General features: G+C 41.0%; 1 protein-coding gene across 1 annotated transcript in view; it reads right to left on the bottom strand.

Annotated features, from left to right (window-relative positions):
• The window catches only part of frem3 (Fras1 related extracellular matrix 3), a 29,887-nt gene that overhangs the window by 9,516 nt on the left and 5,887 nt on the right, over positions 1-14,484 (bottom strand). The window contains exons 2-6 of the mRNA XM_071504510.1: positions 14,079-14,168; positions 4,331-4,477; positions 3,111-3,341; positions 2,847-2,972; positions 2,212-2,463 (exon numbers count right to left, since the gene is read on the bottom strand). Coding sequence (XP_071360611.1) covers positions 2,212-2,463; positions 2,847-2,972; positions 3,111-3,341; positions 4,331-4,477; positions 14,079-14,168 — 846 coding nt within the window. The remainder of the gene's footprint in view (positions 1-2,211; positions 2,464-2,846; positions 2,973-3,110; positions 3,342-4,330; positions 4,478-14,078; positions 14,169-14,484) is intronic.

Genomic DNA, 14,484 nt, shown 5'->3' on the forward strand with positions numbered 1-14,484 from the left:
TGATATTCATCTTTTATAAATGAAGAAAAGTCACCATTAAATTGTTTTTGCAATATTTCACCCTAATTAATTTAATGATGAATTAAAAGAAAAAACAAGTGTGGGGTAAGCAAGGGAAATTATAACAAATTAGAACCCCCTAAGGTGTCCACATTAACGTCTAATGTCTTTTTGATTAACCACCACTAAAGACACTTGTTACTATGTATAAAAGCAATATACATGGTGCCTTAGTAGCAAGTGGTGCCCAAATTAGTTGTCTTGCTGCCAGGGAGGCCATCCAGAGGGCAAAATTCAACTTACTGTTGAAGTATTGGAACAGCTTTACTGATGAAGCAGGACTACCAGTATCTATCACCTGAATTAGGAAATACATTCTTCCTATTACAACTGAAAAGTTTAAATCATAAGGAATAAAACACACCTTTGCCTAACCGAACACACTCAAGGGTTTTGCTGCTACAGCCTTACTTGGTCTGTTTTAACCAGTCACTTATAGCGGGCAATATTAGCAAATATTAGCAACCTTTAGATAGACACTGATGTGTCACTTCAGTGGGTCCTTTTGCTGACTTTATGACTCATCTTTACTTGTGGCATTGTTACATCACATTATTTTTAGGATTATTCTGTAAGTGTAACTTATGGCAGCAGTGGGCATTGTTCAGCAAAAGTTACATGTGCTTTCTTTAAACATTTTGCCTCCTTTAGAGTCATCAAACAACAGTTAAAAAACTGAAATCGAATATAGACATATACAAATGTTCTTTGAAAAACTGTTGTTCAATGAATGTGATGAAGCCCGTAGGCCAAAGTTTCACAATAAAGTTGCCCTCAGTTTTTGGGGCTTGAACAGTATTGGCAGATCTTGGCGTTTATTTAGAAGTCAACTCACTGCATCAGACGACTGATGCTGAAGCAAGGATTTCTGGCACACTTTCAATGCCTTTCACCCTCCAAGCCAGCTATTTAGTACCAGAGGGGTTGTATGGGGAAATGAGTGCCAACATGGCAACCTTAAAGATCAGGGGGAGGAAGAGCCAGACAAATACAGTAACAATAGAGGCTTGATGCTGGCGAGGGTCCAAACCACAAGTTTACTCAGACAGGCAGATGGTTTTGCACACACACACACACACACACACACACACACACACACACACACACACACACACACACACAGAACCAGATTTATAGTGGGGTGTTACTTCAGGACCCACCAAGATGTGGAACCACAATAGAGGTTTACACTGAGGAGTCTTCTCTTGTCTCTTCACATGTCTGGGAATGCACACTGATTATTTATACATGAACTGCGATTGGACTTCTGTTACAAATTGCATGGGAGGGATGCTTGTTCTGTGAGCAGGTCTGTCACTACAAGAAAAGTGCAGGAAATTAGCCTTAATGAAAGGTGGAAGAGACAGAGGAGAAATGTGAGGAAGACATAATTTGTCTGCTATTACTAGTTGCAAAAGAAAGATAAGAAAGACCTCAAGGGTGGTTTTGAGGACTGTAGTTTGCCAAGTTTGTCAAGACAATGACAAAATTGTGATTTACAGTTTAAAAAAAACTGCATTCTTTCTCAAGCTGAAAATGGAAATGCAGCCAGTCTAATATCTTTAGGACAAAAAGGCAGAGTTGCACTGAAAATCATCAAACAGAGGGAGAGAGTAAAAACATGCCAGTCATTTGGATTCCCTGCACAATAGTCCCTCTCTCTCCACCACCTGCCTTTTGGTCCCTGCAGACAAAGGGATGCCCTGTGTTTCCCCCTGAGCTCCTCTGAATGCCAATTAGGACGGGGGTCACTTGAGGAACACAGCGAGGTTTAAAGTCTTTTTATCTGTCAGACAGGCAGATGTAGCATAACATCCACCGAGGCTGCCGTTCACCATCTTGACACCTATCTATTGTTGTCTTGTTTTTAACGCTCAGAGAGACAGAGTGTGGTGGATAAATGAAGCTGAGTATGTAAACAGAAGTTACCTTTTCAGGCATGGAAAAGGTAATGGGCCTTAAAATACTGTAAAGCCACTGAGGCAAGTACAGTATCCTGGGTTTTTGTTATGTCAACTGTGGTTATGGTGCTGTCTGTGCACCTTGAGAGGATTAATGGCTACCACGACCCTCTGTAGCACTGTGACTAGACTACAACACCCAATGCCACAATGTCTGAAGTTCGATGAATTGAACTGCTACTCCACTTACCATCATCGCTGTCTGCCAAGATGGTGACTTTGGTGGTTGGGAAGTTGGGGCCCACTTGGCCACCCATGGGCATGCTGAGGCTGACATTGAAGGTCTCTTCCTCCTCGTACAGGGAGTCATCGATGATGATGATGCGACAGAGTTTCTCACGCTCATCCTTATCAAAGCGCAGAACGCTGGTGTGGTCCTCAGGCCGGGTGATGTAATCAGAGTAGGACAAGACAGTGCTGGGTATGGTGCCAGTTGCCGTAGCTGAGGAATTATCGGAATAGAGACAGGATAGGGATGGAGAGAAGATGACATAACTGTTCATTGAAAGGATACTGGGTAATTAAAACAGCAGTGAAAATGTACATACATAAAGATGTTAATAATAACAATTACTAATGGCAAAAACAGAAGGTTAAAAAAGAAATAAAAATAAAATACAATTAAACTATTGCAAACATGGAAACATACGAACAGTTGTACAAATCTACATTTGCTACATTAACTACTGTATATTTACATTAATCATCCTTAATCAAAGCTTCACTGTTTGATCTCTGAATTTCTGATGTGTGATACTTATTTTATCCTTATTACCATTTGGCTATTTTTGTCAATTCTATTTTCTCCACACAAGTTCATCTCACCTTGTTGAGTATAACAAACCACCATGAGTTCCTGGCTGGCATCTCCTGAGCGCCGTACCGGCACTAACAGCTCTCCAATATCCTCCTCAATCTTGAACTCTGCTTGAGGAATGAACACCATCGATTCTGTTTGAGAAGAGAGAGAATGAAGACGAATAATGATGTGTAAATTTACTCACTAATACAATATGTTCATTGACTATTCAAGTGATTTTTTTGTGATGGTAAAACATTTTTCAAATGGCTGAAGTATCAGGTTCTTACCATCTCCAGGATCCACGATCTCCACTGTTGCGATGTCTGGAAACTCCAGCACTGCCATGACTGGGTCTGACAGCTGTATCTCAAACGTCTCTGAGGTCTCAAACTCCTGGTCTGTGAAGATCTTCACCTTCCAGGTAGCTGTGGTCTGGCCGGGGTTGAACTGGACCTGTTTCTGGGCTTTACCACGGAAGTCCTTTTCTTTTTTGGCTGTGCCATCTTTGGTGGCAATACCTGAGGGAGAAGGATGTACAAGTTTTGAGACATGATGCAAAAGAAGATTTACATGCTGAATAAAGCATCTGTGAGATCTCTTTCAGCAGTGTCTTTTAGTGTGTGCTCCTCCCACGCTTCAATAATAAACTTTAAGTAGTCAAATAGTGGAAATTATTAATTACATACTATGATGAGCCGATACTATAATAGCATAATAGCAGTCCAACAGATTTGCTTTTATAGAAGGGTAAAATCAATGTCTGTCATGTTGTTATTTATTGCCTTGTTTGCTCATTTGCATGCCCCTTGTGTCTTCACAGCCAGAGTGGCAACATATGTTGTTATAAATATGTAGCATGCAAGTGTCACTGATCAACATGTTGACATTTCCTTGTGACCTTTTCTCGAAAAGATCATATGTGCTCTCCATCACACCTCTTTCATAGACAAGAGAGGAACTGGAGCACCAGTTCAACAAGAAAACAAAAGCTCTCCACCATTTGGAGCAAGACTAGGTTGTTGATTTGTAAGTTTTCTTTGGTTTAGTGATGGGAGTAAACTGACGACACTCTGCAGCCTTGAAGGAACCTGCGCAGATTTTAAATAAGTGGATTATGTTGACGTTTTATAGCAGGACTGGCCTTTAAAATGACACATAAATTACATAATACAGTTTCAGGGAACAGTTAAAAGGGTGATAATTCTTAGTAAAATTGTCAGTTTAATAAGGGCATGTTGTCTAGTACCACCGTCCTTCATATCAATTTATTAGTGACACAAATGCTACAGAAATTCCAGCTGTTAGAAAACAGAAATAGAAAATAAGGGAAATTATTCTTTGTCAAAAAACTCCATAGACATACTAATTATTTCTTTGACATTAGCTAAATGCATAAGCATTGATTTGTAAAAATATAAAGTTAATTAATTCAATCCAATGACAAGAAAATCAATCTCAAAGTTGACATATCTGGGCAGATGTTAAACAAATGACTGTCAACACTTACTGATGAAGGAGGTTTCCCCCAGGTAGCCTCTGCGTTTCAGTGTCACCTCCAAAAATTTGGCGTCCTCATCCACCAAGTAGTATTCCCTCTCCAGGGAGATCCAGGCCCAGTTGAGCCGGAAAGGCTGAGGCTTTAGTTTGTTTCCACCTAAAGAGAGAGAGAAAAGTTTAATGCCTCAGTTGACCATTTGAAAGACTTCCTCAACTGCACAGTACAATAAGGAAACAATCTGTTCAGTTCATATTAGGAGCCAGTGAGGCATATAAACTGCAATCTGCTTTGGGCTAAAGGATAAAGGAATCAAAGGGGCATTTTAATTTTGAAAGGGAAACATGATAACTTAATACCAGGGTTTCCCTAAACCTACCTTCACAGGGCTTTAAGAAGAGTTCCTTTGCTCCTTATTTCCCCTGATTCTCATCCACCTCTGCCTAACGCTCGCTCATATTCTCAACCCTCAATAGGGCATGTACAAACATAAATATGCTGTACATTATATGCTTATGTTAGAATTATTTTATTTTATTAATGGGCTTGCCTCTTGTAAATCAGCCTCACCCCATCATGTCCATGCTCTGTCGCTCTCCCTCCCCAAAAGGTAAAGTTTAAGTGTGAGCAGCAGTGAGGCTCTAATACTGGCCTCATAGGGTGATTGCAAATATATACTTCCTATATTATTCCCCTTCCCCTATGGGCCTAAAATACTGAATGATTTTCATTTAGTTCATCTTTATTATCTATGAGAGGAAAACATCTGAACAAAACACTTTACATGAATCATCTAAAGCTCGGAGTCACCTGCCACTGATCCACAACTATGGGCCCAATCTTGTCCTTAATCCACACTGTCTCATGACTCAAGTAATCCCTCAAACTGTCAGATCAGTTTTGGTCATTGACTTGATACTGACTGCTTCAGAGATATTTAAGATTATGGGTTATGCTGCATAACGTGAATGTTTTTTTAACAACAGTGGTGAAACAGCCTTGTGTCTTATCCTTCAACAAGACGAGCCTGGTGACCTGTGACTCGAGAGATGTGAAATGGGTCAGGATCAGTGGATTCTTTGAGTCAGGGAGGTTAGAGAGGGTAGTCTCCCTTTAGTCTTGCACGGCTGGTCACACTGACAGTGGCCCTGTTGACCAAACTCTGTTAAGGACTCTTAGAGGAATGAGGGAACATTCAGCAGGCTGGTCAAAATGATAATTTGTTATTTGATGTGATATATGTCTCAGAAATGATGAAACACAGTGGTGAACTGGAAATAGGAGCATGAAAAAAACATGTAAAACTGGCAAGGAGCTTCTGTCTGTCCACACAATGAACCAGCACTGAACTCAGTTTTGCCTCAGTGAGGAAGAAAGAGGCTGAGGTCTTTATGCTATGTGAGTGAGGAGAATGAAAACACTGGGGGGTTGAGTGTGGGTATTCAGGACGGGGAGAGGGGCCACTTCCTTAAACCCACATGTCAACACTGAAGCCAAACCAGCCTGTGTCTCAACATGGACAAACCACACTCACCGAAAGGCAGAAGCGTGTTCAGATGGAGCTGATAATCATAAGTGTTTTTTCTGGAATAATGATAACATTGGATCATGTCTCTGCTGGAGTAAATTACCTGGAAAATATGGTGATGAGACAGTAAACATGAAGGCCCTTTCCATCTCTCCTCACAGACAGACTGAAGCTCAAATAATGGGAGTGCCTCTTATTCTGCCTATTCTGTCCCTTCTGTCCATCTACCACACACAGACAGACACATGAATGCAAATACTCCCTTGGTTAAGCCAGCACTGGTTAAGGAGAGGCGACATACAGCAGCAGAGCCCAGTGGGCACAGCCACCCTCGACTGTGTTTCATGCTCAGGTTTCCGATAGTCATAGCTAAAAATACGGGAAACATGTATCATGTCTGTTTTTGCTCGCCGCAAATCCTTCAAGTGTTTAAAGAGTACATGCATAAAATTTGTTTAGTCAACATACGCCTGTGTCGTATTCTGTACAGAAACTACAGAGTTCCTCAAGAAGGAGTCAAGTTCTCGTCTCCATGAGAAAAACACCCTCATTGCTACCTGATGTACAGTTACAAAATAGGAAGGCGCTTGACAGGCCTCAATTATCAGATTGTTTCTGTGTGTGTCCTGGCAGCCAGCCCTACTTGGAGCTGATATGAAAAGCTTACTCAGTGGCTATCATAGAGGATTATCAAATGAACACGGCCAGGACAAAAAGCTGCCTCTGTTTTGACATTGAGCAATCAGGCAGTTTTGGGTTTCTGCATTGCTACAAGGAGTAAAACAATGAATGAGACCAGAACACAGCTACACCACTGGTATTTCAGGCTGAATAAGAGACACCTGTAGTACAAAAACAAGGTATTTTTATTGTATTTAAAAACTGCTGATAAATTGAATTTTGCAGCAGTCATCTATTTCACTTGTTGAAGTAAACATGCTAGTGCTATAGCAATATTTTAATTGATAAAGAAGAATCAAGAATAAAAAAATAATAAAGAGGCATTGGCCAAACTGACTCATGAATATTCTTCTACTAAACAGTAGTTGGGTGTTGAGTTCCTGAATGGAGAAATGGTTAAAACAGACAAGTTTAGTAGTGACTGATGGGAAAAAAGAGCTGATGAAATGTGTTACCTTTCCATGTCTGTCACAGTGCTACCTGATATGTACGTGTGACCGGGAGGTACAAGTGTAACATGACATATGTGAAATGACGTAAGGGCTCTTTTTTTTAAGCTCTTTTTTTATTTTGTTGGATAGTTTGCTCCTCTTGTGTCAAGAATTGTTTGTTATAACCTTGAAATATTCACACCACGTCTAGTCAAAAGGACTGAGGAGATGTAAATTAGTGACATCTGCCATTTTCCTTGGCCCATTCAGTGGGTTTATGACACTGTGTGGTCAACAGGTGCTTTTCTTTTGCTGTACAAGCAAAATGCTGTCCAGCATTACTTCCGTCAGTACTGTTCAAAGTGCCAGTGTCACATCTCTTTTTCATATCTCTTTCATAGCGCTCATTCTCATTCAGTGTTGAGTGATACAAAGTCACATAATAACATAACCTTGGAGAGAGGAAAAACAAGTGAAACAATTTGCTGGCTGGGCTCAAGAGCATCAAAGCAAAGATCTCTCTCTGTCTTTGTCCATCTGTCTGTCTGTCTTTGTTCTGCAAAACCTTCCTTCCCACCAGACTCCCATATTATGTGGAGCAGAGTGACAGCTGTACTCCACACCTCCTCCTCCCCCTCCGAGTTCCCCTTCCTCCCTGTGTCGGCTTTGTTCGCTCAGGGGATGAACAACTGAGAGGGACAGCAGGCCACAGTCTGGGTGGGCCAGATCTACCACCACAGCATGCATCCCTGCCTGCCTCTACATTGTTCACACCAGTGTAAGACTGGGGAATCTCCCTTTCTCTGACTTCTATTGTACATACTGTCAGACACTGAGGCTGAAGTTGGCATGAGTTTCCACGAATCAAGAAATAATCAAGATATTAGACTTCCCAGGGTCACACAGATATAGTACTTCAGAGGCAAAAGAGATGAAAATGGTTTCACTTTGCCCAGAACAGAAAATGTCAAATTAAAGACCTGGGAGAAAAATAGCAGCAAACATAGAAGTCCAAATAGCTGCTCCAACATGAATTTAAACATGATTGATTTTTATGACATGCATACTATATTAGACTGGCCATCAAATCCAATACACACAGTAGCTGCCTGGCTCAGCTCACATTTCCATTAGCTTTTCAAACTGACAATCATCATAATTTCTGCTGGGATGAAAAGTTTATTGGCCGCTCACATTTCGAAATGTCCCTGTTAGCAGCTTTTTAATATATTAGCTTCAGTGTGATTGATGCTTATCACTGACACAGGCAGGTAAGGAATATTAAGGAAGGGTGACAACATTTTTCTGTTTTAGGACCTCAGTGAGACTATTTGGATCCTCTCCAATCCCTCACTAAAAGCTGCTAGAATTATTTCGGTGCAGAACGTCACATAGCTTCCTACAAAATGGCTCATGTTGGTTCTTAAGATGCAGAATTTAGCTAAAAGTCATCAGTATCAGAAAAGCTGTGAAAAGTATGAAATTATTTTGATGAGGATACAGCATGGCAGAATGACTCGGCGAAAGAGTTCTCTCGGTAGAATATAAAGTATCCAATATCCTGTGTCAGCAAAGCAACATCAAAACATATACATGATATTACAGCCTCAGATTGTCCCTGCACTGGCGTCCTTGGACAGCACATTCTTCATCAGCTCATATTTACACAGCCATGCTGTATGCGCCATACATAGCTGCAGTGGGATAGTGGGTCAGGCCGGAGATATCATTGGAAAGGAAGGTCAATATGGAGGTCTGACGTTCACCAACATGATGCAAGGAAGAGCAACCTTCTAAGAATATCCTCATCAAGTGACAAGCCATTATTGCATTTCCTCATTAATCATCCTGTTGGTATAAATACTGAGGAGGTTCCAGTCAGCTATGCTTGGTATTCAAATATCAGAGCATTTCTTAAAGTATGTTCTATTAAATCATGAACACGTCAAAAGTTCATCTTTATTTTGATTCTTGTATATTTCAATAGGTTTAAGTAAAAAAGATTTTTCAAATAGTGAGAGCTTAGCTTAGCTTCCTCTCTGTGATCCGAGGAATTCATATGTTAGGAATGCTGCATGATTAAATGTATTAATAACTGTAATCATTCCTTCCGGACAGTGGCAGCATGTGCTGTAAATCGACACATTACAGTGGCTAGATTGCTGCTATGGTTACGGAAAGCGAAGTGATCTCTGGAGGATGTTGCAAATCATAATTTGACAAGGCCGGAGAACCACATCCCCCTCGACCCTTGCTTGCCACACTTGGCAAAGTAACGCACTTGCAACACTGGAGAAATGTGATACTGAGAATCTTTGCCTTTTACCAAACTATTATGTGTAGAATGATGAATGAGGATGAGAGGAAAGAAAGACTGGGGATTCTGACAGACAATGTCCAGATGTCAAGTCATGTAGCACCCCAGGGTGGAGAGTCTATAAACAGATCGCTTTGAACTTCTGTTATGATTTGGCATAATATAAATAAAATTTGACTTGACATTGACAATGTTAACATGCTGATGTTTAGCTGGTATAATGTTTATGATGATCACTAACGTAGCTAATCCTGTTAGCATGCTAAACCACAAATGACAGCCTCATGGTGGTGCTATAGTAAAAGTTAAGGTCACTAAAATCAGGAGGATACATCCCCATTTTTTTATCAGCTCTAATGGCAATCCATTCAAAAGCTGTGTAGATATTTCAATGTGGACCAAAGAGGTGAACCGACCAACAGAACAACATTGCCATTGGTACAGCCACACTGTGAGTGTGGCTAAAAAGAAGGAAAGCAGTACGAGTAACCCAATGACAGCTTGGCTTAGGGCAGCAACGGCTTTGCCATATGAGAGCAGATAAGAATAACTGCTGCTGCCATACATCATAACTCCCCATCCCAGCAGCCCTCAAACCACCATAAATCAAGCCTGAAGAAAAAGCACTGAAACAGAAAGACAGGGAATGGGGTGATACCAAGGTTCCCTGAAAGGGATAAGAGAAAAACCTGAAAGGAAGGAGAAGGGAAAGAAATTGAGACGAGGTAAAGAGATGAACACACCAAGGAAAAAGAATAGCGATACCCGAAGGGGTCATAGAGGAAGGGAAGGAAGGAGATTGAGAACAGAGAGTGGGGTGTGGTGGAGGGGGACTGAGAGGCTTCAGCTTCCTCTAGTCACAGGGGACCCTGACTGTGGCACCATTAGCCAGTAAATCTCCTGGTGACTGTTGACACGGGTGACATGTAAGATCCCAAAACACAGTTAGGAAGCAGGGGTGTAACATGGCTCTGTCAATCAGCATGCAGTCCAACTGTGCAGCAGAATACATCCACTGTACTGAAGAAAAGTGACCAAAGTCAAACTTTGGTACACAGAAGCGTACTCACATTTTGCATCTCCTTTTCGTTCATTTTCTCTTTATTGGTATTAAAGCAGGTACCTCCACAGTGGAAGTCTGCGGGTTATCTGGCTATCTGAGAATGGGTTGGATTTCTGCAGAGCTGGGAGTGGGGTGACGGACGGCTTTGAAAGGGGATCCCCCTTTAGCCTTCCTTCTCACGTACACACCTGTCTGCTCGGGATACCACTGCACTTCCAGGCTCTGCTCTGTCTGTGGCCCTGGAGTCTGGAGTCTCCAAGGAAGTGCATTCCTCTCACGGCTCTGAATGATCACATAACACTCAACCCACTGGGGTCTATGATCCCTCTCCAGAGCTGCAAGATTATATTGTTGCTATTGGAAAAAGAGACTGGTTCAACTTATCTGAATGCAGTGGGTCTGTTCTCTTTTTCTTCTAATTTCTTTATCAGGAGAGTTTGATGAGTGTTGCTATGAAATCTTAGACTACCTTGAACCTAAAACTGGCAAGAATAGGCAAAGTTTCTGTAGACCAATTCACTCCAAAGTCTAAAGATCTGACACATACATATTGCACCAGTCCTGAGATTTAGAAGCGAACATAAACCTACAGATGTCCCAACACGTCTGAAAATAAGTAAGTAAGTAAGGGTTTCTTCTCTTAGCCTGTGGCTCACTGGGCCCATGCCTGATGGACAAGGATATATGCAAGCTGTGTATCCACTTGTAAAAACAAGTATTTATTGCCTCAGTGTCCCACACTTTGAATGGCTGTAGGGAGTTTCTGACCTGGTCACTTGCACACAGGTTATTGCTTTTCCCATAGAAATTCCCAGCAGACTGCAAGAATGACCCTGGTTGAACTACAGTTTGTTTTTGAGGTCACTGCCACATCATTACAAGAGGTTTAAATTTGTTATTCTACTATTTTGCAAGAATTCATAAGCTAATAAAGTAGATAACCATGCCTGTTGGATGTTATGTAAATGAATAACATGTATAACAACATTATAAATTTTGGCTTTTAGCAGTTTAGATGCACTCATACTTTCCAGACTGAGATTACCTAATTAGTTTGACTTAATTCATTTCTTCTCAACTACAGTTTCCTCAGGTTCCTTCAATTTGGGTTTTTTTTTTTTTTTGTCTACTTGTCATCCTATATCTGGTCATTCTGTTTGTGTATTTCTGCTTTGAAGGATTTATGCATGTCTGACACATTTCTGCAGAGAGGTGAGAACTTTAAAAGATTGATGTGTTCGCAGAGTTTGGTATTTAACCACTGACCAGCAGGTCCACACTGAGACTCCCGACATGAAACTAAATGTCCACTCTTGACCTCTCGCAGAGACACACTTGTTACACAATTACAACAGCCACACTTCAGCTGTGCCTGGCCACACACAAGCTGTTCCTACCTCACACTTGGCACCTTAAAGTCTCTGATTAAGATCTCAGTGTCCTGTATCTGCAGTTACACACATGCATGCTGACAACATGTGAGCCTACAAGACTTATCAGTTATGCCACACTGCTACACTACTCCATGGGGATATGTTAATGATTAGTGTACTTGTGTGTGTGTGTGTGTGTTATTGACCCACTTGTAAAGAAGCATCAGTGCAGTACATGTAGTGGCAGGTACCTTTTAAAAGCTGCTAAGACCCTTAGGCAGCTGCCCATATCAGTGCATCTGAGGTGTATGCCCTGATGTGAGATCACACTCAAGCTGTGTTTAACAAGTCTCCAAAAAGATCCTTAGCAAAAGAGAAACTGCCAAAGAATGAGAAACTGTTTCTATTCATTTCACACTTTAAAATTGTGAATTCTATTCACTTTTTACGGGTGTTGGAGCAAATAGTTCTATTTTATGTTTTTCACTATTCACTGTTCAGTGAATTCACATTTTTAAACTAAAGACAGTATGCTAACGGAGGCAAATTTAAGCACAATTGAGAGCACATCATTACTGACCCAGAGATTTGGTCGCCACACAAACAGCTCACCTACTTAGAAGTATAAGCAGATAGACTGACCCTCAACATGCTCCCCACCTGCGTGCCCCGACACGTTCAGGATAATTCCATGCACCCCCAGCAGTCACCTCTTCAACACCTCACATTAGTGATTCAGCGGTTGGCTCATCCCACTTTTATCTGCTATTTGATCTGCTTTCCGGATGTTTGGGTGTGTGTGTGTGTGTGTGTGTGTGCATGTGTGTGTGTGTGTGTGTGTGTGTGTGTATGTGTGTGTGTGTGCCTATGTATAGCCTATATGTGATGCTGAGTGTATAACAAGCTTATCTATTATGTGGAATGACATATGCAGATGCTATTAATTGCATGTACTGTACACTGGTGTGTGAGCTGAAGGTCTTGTCTGTGCCCTTAACACGTGAACCGTGGTCATGCAGAAACATGGTTTTGTTTTGTGTCCCAACCCGCCCCACTGCACCTGGTTCAGCTGAGTTGGCTTGAAGCTCAAACAAAGTGAGAATACAAACAGAAAAAGGACTGATGAGCTAATTGAAGCCCTTGTTCCCTTCCTGTGGTCAAACCTCCACTTAGAGACAGGAATGCCAACCAGCTTTGCGTAAGACAGATTAATAGGTCACAAATGTAAGGTAAGGAAATATTAATAACAACACTGGTGGACATCGTAGATTAATAATAGCCTCTATAAAAGCAATGTCAGTGCTGCTGACCCCCATTAAAAATAAATTATCACCTGCTTCACTTACAGTCTAGGGAAAGAGTTAATTTGTAGGTGTTCAGTTGAGGCTAATATGTGGCTTCACTTTACTGACAAAACACAGTAATTTGGTAAAAGCTCACATCTTCCTGGTCCTGCCTTCTCAATGGCCCTGATGGTAATGGTGGTATTAGCTTCAACATGACCCTCAATCCAGCATAATTATAGACTAAACTTTCCCTCTTCCATTGATTGCATTTCCACATCTTATTTGGTATTTCATAGCTGGTGCTAAAAGAGCAAAGGACACCTGTTGCATTTTATTGCTTTACATTTGCTATATTTGTCGTACTGTTCAAGTGAATCTATGGAAGGGTCAGACGAGTCAGAGGCGACAAGCTGCAGAGCTTATACATTATACTGTAACTTATCGTCATGTCTGTGCCATGCCAATCTGGTTCATTTAATAGAATTCTTTGAGATAAACAGGATAAGAACATGTTCACAGATATTTTAAAATGAGGAGACCACCAGATTGTCATATTTTTATTTACGCAGCCAAACCAAAACATGTTTTTTTTCTTGTTTTGTTTTTTCTGAGACTGAATCTCTTATCATGCAAACCTTTACACATTTCACAGTGTCACTTCAAATGGATAATGAAAGGGGATAGTTGAAAGCTCTGAGAAGCACCCCGAGGGAATGGGTCCTATTGTTCTTTAACAATAAAGTTTAGAGCATGCAGTAGTCCCATCTCTTTCACCTTTACCAACTAACAGTCAGTCTTTGGCTTAAGTCTTATTTGACCTCTTTCCTTTAAACCTGCTACCCTTTCCAGTGGGGTGAAAAGAGTTGGCGGTTCTATACTGGGTGTCAGTCATGGCCAACTGCCTTAAGTCTTTGTGATGCAAACACTTGGGTGATTGACAGAGAGCAGGAAGTTTCAATTTTAAGAAGCCATTAAAAAAGACAGATAAAGTCTGAGGAAAGCCTTTGGGCAAATGATTCCTTGGTAATGGTCCCAGTTTGGTGTCAGTGCACACAAGTATGAAATTTGAAAGGGTTCCTACCGTTGTCTTCAACTGTGAAGTAGAAGATATCACTTGTGGCGTTGCTCCCATCCAACAGCACGTAACAGATCTTCATGTCATTGATATCAGCTGTTGGTATGACAAATATAGAGAGATTGAGTGGTAGCTGAAAACGTTTGGTAAGATAACTGTGACGACTAAGCTACTTTAACAAGGTTTTAGTTAAAGCCCTGAGGCTGCAAAGTAATATGGGCCACACAGGACATGTGATACAAAGCATTCAGCATGCACTCAGCATGTTTTAGGCAAAGTCTAACAGTTTATCAGTAATATACTTTTACAAATATCTTAACTCTATTACAGAAATATTATCTACAGTTAATATCATGATGATGATTATATTAGATGCAACCATATTAGTATCACTATTATTAGTGTTTTAGTA

Source organism: Trachinotus anak, unplaced genomic scaffold (genome assembly GCF_046630095.1).
Source record: "Trachinotus anak isolate AG129_WGS33_773 ecotype Australia unplaced genomic scaffold, CSIRO_AGI_Tana_v1 ptg000019l, whole genome shotgun sequence".
In the NCBI taxonomy this organism is placed as follows: Eukaryota; Metazoa; Chordata; class Actinopteri; order Carangiformes; family Carangidae; genus Trachinotus; species Trachinotus anak.